General features: G+C 34.1%; 1 protein-coding gene across 3 annotated transcripts; it reads left to right on the top strand.

Moving 5' to 3' along the window:
• The first annotated feature begins 1,484 nt into the window (after positions 1–1,484).
• On the top strand, positions 1,485–10,459 carry LOC145797535 (NAD-dependent protein deacetylase SRT1-like). Of its 3 annotated transcripts, none has more exons than XM_082884851.1 (14): positions 1,485–1,760; positions 3,933–3,962; positions 4,062–4,154; positions 4,632–4,751; positions 5,163–5,263; positions 5,460–5,568; positions 5,935–6,014; positions 6,418–6,496; positions 7,220–7,273; positions 7,541–7,637; positions 8,407–8,489; positions 8,706–8,773; positions 9,155–9,260; positions 9,911–10,459. In XM_082884851.1, the coding sequence occupies exons 1-14, from the start codon at positions 1,662–1,664 to the stop codon at positions 10,214–10,216; spliced, it is 1,425 nt and encodes a 474-aa protein (XP_082740977.1). In that variant the 5' UTR covers positions 1,485–1,661; the 3' UTR covers positions 10,217–10,459. The 3 variants fall into 3 exon arrangements, with proteins under 3 accessions (XP_082740977.1, XP_082740979.1, XP_082740978.1); XM_082884852.1 differs by having other exon boundaries at positions 1,520–1,760; positions 3,707–3,962; XM_082884853.1 differs by lacking the exons at positions 3,933–3,962; positions 4,062–4,154 and having other exon boundaries at positions 1,489–1,760.

Raw genomic sequence — 10,459 nt, forward strand, 5'->3', positions numbered from 1 at the left:
TATAGCTAATTTATACATGAGCTTTTTTTCTATCTTAATTATCATACATTCCTATGGGATTATGCAATCCTTACTCCTCCCCAAGCTACTATGTTTTGATCATATTTTCAATATAATTTAATAACAGATATCCATCTAAAAAAAATTTGTCAAGAATTTTAATCAAAATAAAAAATTCTAGTTAAGATTCAATTTGTATATTATGGACTATATGTGCAAAATAAATTTAAACTACACACTGATATTTCTATGTAAATTTCTAGAAATTTATAGCATTATTAATATAATTTTACACTTAATTCTATTAGAATTTGATAGCTACAAGTGTTAAAGACAAAAGTCATACAAAGACATTTCAAATCTAGTTTTACGATGTTTGTAATCCGTGTTGGGATTGTTTGAATCTTAACAATTATTCAATGTTGACTATTTGATAGTGAATTCAACTTCAGACCTAAAATCCTAACTTCACGGTTTTGTAATCCTTGTTGGGATTGCATGAATCTTGACAATTACTCAACACTATCTATTTGATAATGAATTCAACTTGCGATCTGATTCCTTAATTTGGACTAAATATATTTTTAGTGTTTTCATACTTGTAGTTGAGGGGGCTACTATTTATGTATCTCTCTTGTGTAACATTTGCTTGTCATAGTATAATCACAATAATCATATAATTATCACAATTTAGAGTAAATTTTTTTTAAAATATTTTCGTATTTATGACATGTTATCTAATAATGGATATATATAATTAAATGAGGGCTATCTCTACATCTCTAATTTTTCTTTTTTCTTTTTCTTTTTTTTCTTTTTTTTCATCAAAGTAGAATCATTGTGATTATAGATGTAATCCTAACTTTCTTCTGTACATATATCTCCATATATTTTGCTTGTTAAAGTAGAACCGTTACTAGTGTAGATATAATCTTAATTTTTGTCTGTATGTATCTTCTAATTTTTTTTTGTCTCATTGATATTAATTATGGGTATCACGGTACATCAAGGATGAAGCCGAACAGAATAGTATGGGTATCTAAGAAACACGGATATGCGGCGCGACACGCATACGATACGAACACGACAAATGAGGAACACGCACCAAATATATTTATTATATGTCATATATATAAATATAACATTTTATGATAATAAAAAATATAGTATAACACATATTTTATAATTTTATATTATTTTTCATTTTATAATTTTATCTTAAATTACTTAATTTAAATTTATAATTAGTTTGATGTTCTAATCGGTGGACATATGTGTTTAAGTAATGGACATAAGTGTCTAAAAAATGTTCGAATCTAAAAAATTCATTAAAAAATAGAATATGCTTTAAAAGTGTCGGACACGTGTCAAAAAGTGTTTAACGAGTGTCGATGTTTGATACGGGCATGTTAAGGATACTTCACATTCTCACAAGTGTTGTGCTTCTTAGATGGGCATTAATGTAAATTCACATATAGTGAGAATTCTTTTCTGTTTAGGTGCCTATTTTGGCTTTTGGGGGGTGTCTTCCAAAAGAGCAAAATACTCATAACTACAAAGCAAAAGGGGGACAGAGAGAGCCTCCCCTGTCTCTCTTTTATTTTTTGATCAACTTTGTAGAGAGTGAGAGAGCAGGGGAGGAGTCACAAAGCGAAGCAACCATGTCTCTGGGTTACGCAGAGAAGCTCTCTTACATAGAGGATGTGGGCAAGGTTGGAATGTCTGAGATTTTCGACCCACCTCGTGTTTTGCAAGAAAAGGTATGATTTTTCTTTCTCATTCCCTTCGTTTATTTGCATTTTTCTTAATATGATTTTCTTGTTTTCAACACTTCTCATTATAGTTTGATGATCTTCTGAAATAGCAACACTAACAATAGTTGCTTAGGTTTTGTTTTGTGCTTAAAACTGTTGATGAAGTATGTTCAATACTCTACCGTGGAAATTTGTTTGAATCTCTAAACTGTCTTGTTTTGTTCTTTGATGAGATCTGACATCTGGGTATTGACATTTTTTATTCACCCTAGTTGTGAATTTCAATTGTTCCTTAACAGTGAAGTGTTTGAAGTTCAATTGGTGTTGAAGTCAATATTTGGGGATCATAAACTTGCATTATGGGGTTTTACCCTAAAACAAATCAAAATGTAGCCGAATCGATTGCATAGATGTTGATATGGTTCGTGGAGTATGAGAAGTTAATTGTTGGTTCAGATGGCGAATTCGATGATATGATAATAGATGTAGTTGTCGAATTGGGAATGGATCAAATCGAATTCAGAATGGATCGAGTAGAATTGGGAAATTTGATTGTGATACAAAAACATGCATTGAATTTTTCATAAGCACAATAGACGTGCAATGTGAATGACTATTATCTCTGCACGGAATGCTTCAATTCAATGAACCCAAACTTTTATGTCATCTCAGGGATGTAGCTCCTCAAATTAGCAATTTTATTTTATTATTATTATTATTTTTTGTGGGTTCTATTTTTTGCTTGATATAAAGTTATTCATTATAATGATTCTATTAATGCATTTGGTGTGAAAGAAAAAAATTGTACCTGAAATCTTCTTTACTGAAGTGTTTATTTGGGCCTTCTTATTCCCAAATTTTAGGGCATAATGTTATTATATAGTTTAAAATTTTGCTCAAGGTAATCATATATTGCTAGATTTATCAAAATTCACTTAGGCGTTTGTGACCCACGGTTAGAATCAATGCGATCCAAGACATGGTACACTTTGTTCCTAAGAAGCATAGACACGTGACACGACACGTTGGAGACACGTGCTAAACATAAAATTTTATATATTTATTATATGTCATATTTTTAAATTTTAATATTCATTTTATGCCTAATACTGAATTTTATTAAATTTATCAACCTTATTTAGTAAAAAATTAATGATCCCCAAGGTGTCTCCAGCGTGTCTATAGCATGTCCCAACGTGTCTGGCACGTGTCCGTGTCCGACACTTGTACATCACCTCTGAAGAGGTGTCCGTGCTTCATAGCTTTGTTCCAGTGCACTACATCTGACAACTTGAAGATTTCTCAGATTTCAACCCTTATTTGCCTTTTCGTCAAGGTAGTATAAAATATAATGAGTAGCAACAAATACGATGAATTGAAAATCAGTTTTGCATTGGTGCTTTTGAACATGCATTGTCACATAATAACTCTAGATTAAGACATATGCATAGGCTATATAAGTTTACACCCATTATGCCATGTTTTGAGGCAAGCAGTGTGGTGTGTACCACTTCCTGTTTTCACTAACATCTTGATCCATGCTGTGAGTAACATTTCAAATGGACTAGAGTTAGCTAGCCATTTATGCTCCAGAGATGCCCTAGGTCCATGCAAGTTTGATATTTGCATTTAGGGGACTGCCAAGTGCCAGCAAACACAACAGAGCATAGGTGAACAATTGATTAATTTCAGAGAAACTTTTCTGAAGGAGAGTATATCTACCTTTCTTTTAGGGGATCAAAGATTGGGAGATCTAATCATTGGAGAAGTACATGGATCATCTCTATGATTATAGATTTGGCTGTGAGGGATAGGAGTGAATGAGTTCGTTCCTCAATAAATAAGGATATACTCCTTGGTTAGGAGAGGGATAAAATATAAAAATGTTCCTTTGAAGATGTGAAAGTCATTGGTTCCAACTATGATTGTACTCTTTCTATGGTTTTTGGCAGTTATGAATACAATTTTGAAGGTGTGAAATTTGATATCCAGAAATAGTTAATCCAAGTGGGTGCCTACTATGCTTACTTCCTACACCTATACAGCATTCCATTTTCTGAACTTGTCTACTTTGGTCTTTCTTAGGATTTTTATGTTTGGCAAACTGATAATTTAAGATTTTGCAATATGTTTGTTGATTTTGCATCCCTCACTGGGTTTTGGCTTTTGCAATGGCAGATTGAAAAACTCGCCATAATGATACAGAAGGTTTGAACTAACGTCAACTCATTCATCTCACTTTTGGCATATGGATTCATGTTTGATTCTGCACTAATAAAAAATGTTCTCCTTTGGTTTTACTGGCAGAGTAAGCATCTAGTGGTGTTCACTGGAGCAGGAATATCAACTTCTTGTGGTATACCTGACTTCCGTGGGCCCAAGGGTATTTGGACACTTCAGGTTGATATAATGCAATTTGATTCTGCATCTGAACTTGTGAATGCCTTGTTCGATGACATGCCGAAATGATTGTGTGACTTTGAGATAAGGGAGAAAACTTCTATGTAGAAAATGTGTTATCTTTGATAAAATTGATTTTTTGATAACTCAATACCTTGTCTAGCCACTCAATATCTCCTTTGTTTGAATTTTTTATTGGAGAGTTGTACTGAGCAATTTACCAATTTTTTTATTAAAAAAAATGCCAAAAGGGGTGTTTACAAAAATTTTGGCTAAAAATATCTTATTGTTTGGACCATTTAGACTGTTGTCCACTCTCTTCACACTGATATGCCAATTACAATTGGTGTATCAGGCTTGGTTTATAATTTTCAACTCAAAAGGCTCTCACATGTAACTTGGCATCATTTTATGACTTAACCAACAAATTAATTATACTTCAACTGCTTCTTTAATCTTTTCTTTTTTGATTTGCAGCGGGAAGGCAAAGCCTTGCCTGAAGCATCATTGCCATTTCACCGTGCAATGCCGAGCATGACTCATATGGCTTTGGTTGCACTAGAGAAAGCTGGTATCCTAAAGTTTCTTATTAGCCAGGTAAGACTAAAGTCACTTCACTATTTAACACAATCCATCTAGTTCTAAGAATACTTGGCTTGAAGATGGTTTGTTTCATACTTGGGGGAAAAACAGTTTTTGTTCATGATTTTGTGTGGTGGGGGGATGGGAAATTAGTCCTTTTCTATACTGTTCCCTTTCTAGACTTCTTGAAAATGCAAGCTTTTTCTAGGAATAGCTCATCATTAAGGTTGGTATGGGTTAATCCCTCAAATATTATAACCTAAAAATGTTGAGATGAGGAACGATTCTTGTACTGATGATAAAATTTAGCATCTGTCACTTTTCCCTTATCAAATTTACTCAACCCAGTAATTTTCAAACTAGTTATAATAGAATGAAGATATCTGTTTTGCTGACTACTTAATACATACTATTTTTCAATGCTAGAATATTGATGGCCTCCATCTTCGTTCTGGAATACCAAGGGAGAAACTTTCCGAACTACATGGGAACTCCTTCATGGAAGTATGCCCTTCCTGTGGAGTCGAGTAAGATTTAATCTTTATCTACAGCCTATGTTGTTTAAATAATGTCTGAAGCTTCTTCAGATTCTTTTTCCTTTTCTGTAGTGGTTTTCATTTATTAAAGTCCAGTGTCTAGTTCACATGCTTGCTAGATTGTTATATAGTTGACTCTGTTTTTCACTATTAAAGATTGTATGTTTATAAATTTGATTCCGTGAAGGTATCTTCGGGATTTTGAGGTGGAAACTATTGGACTGAAGGAGACGTCGCGACGCTGTTCTAATGTTGTTTGTGGTGCAAGGCTTAAGGACACAGTTCTTGATTGGGAGGTACTAATTTCTTGTGTTGATTGATTGCATTATTGGCCATTGATTGATAAATATTTTTTATTTGTTTTGGCTTGACTAATAAGAAATTTTCAAACATCGAAACTGTTGAATAATGTTTATGGTACCACCATGACACACAACTGTGTGAAAAGCAGTATTGCATTGTTTAGTAGCCTATGCAGGGGGCTGGGCTATGAGAATTGATTCATCTAGGAGTCCATTAAACCCCTTAAAATAAAAATGATAGTGTGACCTAGTTCTTTACCATTTAGCTATTAGGCTGACAAACCCGGGGTCTGATATCTAGAATCTCTATTTCACTGAGCACACATTGTTAATAGTCTCTTTATTTCTCTATCTGTACAGGATGCATTGCCCTCAAAGGAGATGAATCCGGCAGAGAAACACTGCAAAATGGCTGATGTTGTGTTATGTTTAGGGACAAGGTAATTGCAATATTATTTCCTCTTGTTGGTATGTTTATGGATGAATCTATTTTGAGATAGTATGAGTTATGAATTTTTTGATTCACAGTTTGCTTCACTATTTGATTCATGATTTATGATTCATGTGCTTCTTGAAAGTTGAAACTGTTGGGTCTAGCAAATACCAAACCCCTTTTTACCCTATTTTTTGTTGTGAGAATTCTAGAATACATGATTGCTGCAAACCATGTTATGAAATGGAAAACTAGGGACAACTTTCTGGATTTGGGTACCACTTTAGATCACGATTGCAGCAAACCATGCTATGCTTTCCCTCTAGAAGTAATTTAGTAAAACTTGATATCAGGTTGTGTGCTCTATATTATAAATTTTCAATGATCATGAGAGTAGCAACTCTTTGCAGTTTGCAGATCACTCCTGCATGCAATTTGCCTCTAAAATCTCTCCGAGGCGGGGGAAAGATTGCAATCGTGAATCTTCAGGTATTTCCTATTTTCATTGCTAAGTTGAGACAACAGATCAAAATTTAGCAAGGTTCTACACCAGCTGACAAGTTGGATTATCTTATAAGTTTTGCTTGTGGCTAGTTTATTTTTCCAAGGAAACTCATATCCAGAGTCTTATACGTCATGGATGAGAAAATGTAATTTCAGGCTTTATGAAATCTAAGACCAAGATTCATCACGAGTCTTACATGGAAGAGTGCCAAAAGGCAACAGAAACTATACAGCTATAACATAAAAACAAATGATTTGACTCCATAAAAACTTCAAATTTTTATTTATTTTCTTTTTCAAGAACTACCAGAATGTGGAGATGAGGAGTTCCACAGGACACATTTCTTCTTTGGATTTCAAGCCCTTGTAGTACCAGCTCAAAACAAGGCTGTTAACATCTTTGGTCATAAACTATAACATATACCAATTCTGAAAAAACAAACTAGAATGAATGAAGGTAGCAATTAGATGTGTGGATCACTCTCTAACCAACATATGTCTTAATCACCTGTATCCTTATCATATACAGTATACATGTTAAAGATGTTTTGATTTATCGTGGTCATGTCAACAAATGGGGTGCAACTTTCCCCACAGGCTCTACTGATCCTCCAGCAGTGGTGGGATAGACTTGTGTTCACGTTTTATGTTTATGAAAACCCATCAGTATTCCATTTGTCAATTTTTTTTTTTTCCTTGATTTTACAGAAAACTCCAAAGGACAAGAAAGCAAGTTTGGTGATCCATGGGCTCGTAGACAAGGTATTATATTTTCTTCTTTTTTGTAGTACATGGGAGAAGTTATCTTCTTGGATATATTGTTTTAAAATAGTAATAGTATGATATTTTAGAATTTCCTTGCTTGAAGTTCATGAGTTCATGTTCACTTGAAGAGTGTGGTCTCTCTCAATTTGAACACAAATTATTTCTCGTCTATTATGCATACTTCAATCATATTTTGCTAATTATGAGGCATATAAATTTACATTAGCCTTTCCTAGAGTTGTTCATTAATTTGAGTACGAACAGGTAATTGCAGGAGTCATAGACCAACTCAATCTGCAGATTCCTCCATTTGTTAGAACCGATCTTCTGCAGATAATTTTTTCTCAGGGCTTGAGTTTAGGTAACTTTCTCAGGATTTGTGCCTTTGTTTTGTTGAGTTTTATGATCATTTTACACACAATTAAGATTACATCCAAGCATTACATGGGAAGATGATGCCATCATTTTTATCATGGCCTGCCATTTAGATAACTAACATCTTCTTCTCACTCTCTCTCTCTCTCTCACATGTAACTCATATGGATCTAGATTAACAATCCCTCAAAACTCCAATTTGCTTACCCAACAGTTCAGATTCAATAAAAGCAAAATGGGTACACCCCTGTCCTCACTGGTCTCTTCCTCTTAAAGGCATGGACATCAGTCTTGACCCTCTTTGCAATTCATTAAGGCTCCTTGTGTTTACTTTAATGAACGATAAGAACTCTAAAAAATGCCTTGTTTAGTTTTCTTTTGGTGCACTGTGCACATAAGATCTGTATTTTATGAAACAAAATTCTCTAAATGCCACAAAATGAAGGAAAATCACTTCCTTGACAATCTCTCTTTATTATTTTATTATTTTTTTAAAGTTGTTTTTTAATATATATGCTGATACCACACCCATCTCCCGCTCTTCAAATTAAGTGCATACCATTCGTTCCGTTCTTGTGATGATTGATATTTGCCTCATCTGAAGTATTTTTTCTCTCCTGATTTCATTTTCCATTACAACAAATCTAACTTGCGTAAGAAATGGTTGCCCTTTTCTTTTTATTCTCTCTCCAACACATGATGCACACAACCAAAGTTTGGTTTATGACTCTCACATTCCTTTCCCTTTACTACAGATAAAAGATATGTGAATTGGACCCTCAGGGTAGCTAGTGTGCATGGAAAAAAGGCTCCATTGCCCTTCATCCACTCTATTGAGGTGAATTTATTTCTACAAACATGCTTATATTCATAATCCTGAAAAAGTACGGAAGGGGAAAAAAAAAAAAAACCCTTATGCAGAAAGGCGTACTTAACATTATATAAGCAAGGTGTACTGGTGTTGGAAGTTAGTTTGTACCCTTAATCATTTATTTCCCTTTCTGCACCTATTAAGTTGACTTGGGCTAACCCTTCTGCCGTGTTTGCATCCTAGGTTTCCTTCTCAGAAGGGCAAAACATGAAAGATGCTTTTCTACATAAACAACCACTTCAACTAAAAAGGTAATCTCAGTCGTTTCGGTGCTGTAAAGTGTAATGTTATAGTTTCTAAGCAGTTTATCTATTTCGAGCAGTGATGCAACATAGAAATGATTTCCATATATATATGAAAGCTCATGAAGAGTTATTCTAGCCGTAAGCTTTCTACTTGTCAAGTACTTGATTTGATTAAAATCATGTAGAATTTTGACCAATAATTTACATTTGAGGTTTTAACCATGCTTCTCTGCCATGCAAAAGTATACAACAAAAAATATTATTCTGAAATAATATGTAGATCATTACTATTTATGTACATATGCTATATGTACACATTCATCTTCTCTTCATTTTCTTCCTCTTATTTATCTGTCCTTATAGTCGACTCTCTGTTCATAACATCAGGAGAACGGTGATGACCGCTAAACCTTTTCATATTATTTTGAAACTCAACTTTGGCGAAGGTTGTGGGTGTACATCTACCCAAATCAAGATTCCAGTTGATTTTCAGGTGAGTTTTTTGTTGCCACTAATTCCCTCCCTCCACGTCTCTTCTCTTTAGGCTCAGGATCAACTTACATAAATTTTAAGTTGAATTGAATCTCCAGCCGATGACCATCATTCATGAAAAATATCAAGCTGATTGGAGAATAAGAATAAGAAATATAATATTTGTTGAGCACAAAATGTATTGAGCATGAAGTTTGCCTTCAAAAAATAATATGATTGTTGTGTCAATTATTGGCTGCTATGGCATGCCATGTTTCTGATTGTTCATGAAAACTTGAAAATTTTCTGGTTCTAATATGCAGAACCAGATTTGTGATGCGTTTTGTTATTTGTTAACCATCACTTCTGGCCGTTACCGCCAATAACAATTTGAACTGAACCTCCCTCAAAAGAGTTTTTGGGTAGTGCTATTACCTTCCCGCACGAAATTTGTTTCTACAATTTGTTTGTTGGTTCATTTACCGCTTGTATTGAAGCTTTTGGTGTTTATTTTTATCAAATTAGTTTTTAATTTCCCCCCAAAAAAAAAAATCAATAAACAAACTCTGAAAATTCAACCAAACATATCTTGGTCAAATGATTGTCATTATGTGATTACAGTTTGGACTTAGATTGCCAAACTGACAACATTAGTTTCTAATTACTCTGCAGGTCCCTGTAGAATGTCGTAAATATGACAAGGATGCCATCTTTCAGAAATTGAGAGATAGAGCCATCCAAGATCTACGCTGTGGCCGGAATGCGGTTATTGAGAGAAAAACCGTTACGACTCCTACAAGTGAGGTCACAGTCTATGCCATTGTAACCAACATTATTGTATATGACAAAACTACAAAACCATCTGAAGCTGCTTCAAACAACGGCGGTCCAAAAAGGCGAAATGAGGGTGTTTGTGGGATCCAAATATCTTGGAAGAGACGACGATTGCGCAAGCATAAAGTAAATGGTAAACTGTGAAATGGGTGTTGTTTTAGCTGTGTAAATAATACTATGTAGGTACAAAAAGTTCACTAGGGACTGAGTGAATTTTGTTAGATGCTACTACACTCTCGGTCTCCCCGGCTACATTAGGAAAATGGGAATTTCAATGTCATGAACTAAATTTGTAGGTGTAGAAATTTGGATCTGTATGTTTTATAGTCACATTTTTCAATTGTTTTTGTTTTTCTTTCCCTAACAAAATTTGTAGATTTGGAGCAA

Source organism: Camellia sinensis, chromosome 8, assembly GCF_055761805.1.
Source record: "Camellia sinensis isolate YWXY chromosome 8, ASM5576180v1, whole genome shotgun sequence".
Lineage (NCBI taxonomy): Eukaryota > Viridiplantae > Streptophyta > Magnoliopsida > Ericales > Theaceae > Camellia > Camellia sinensis.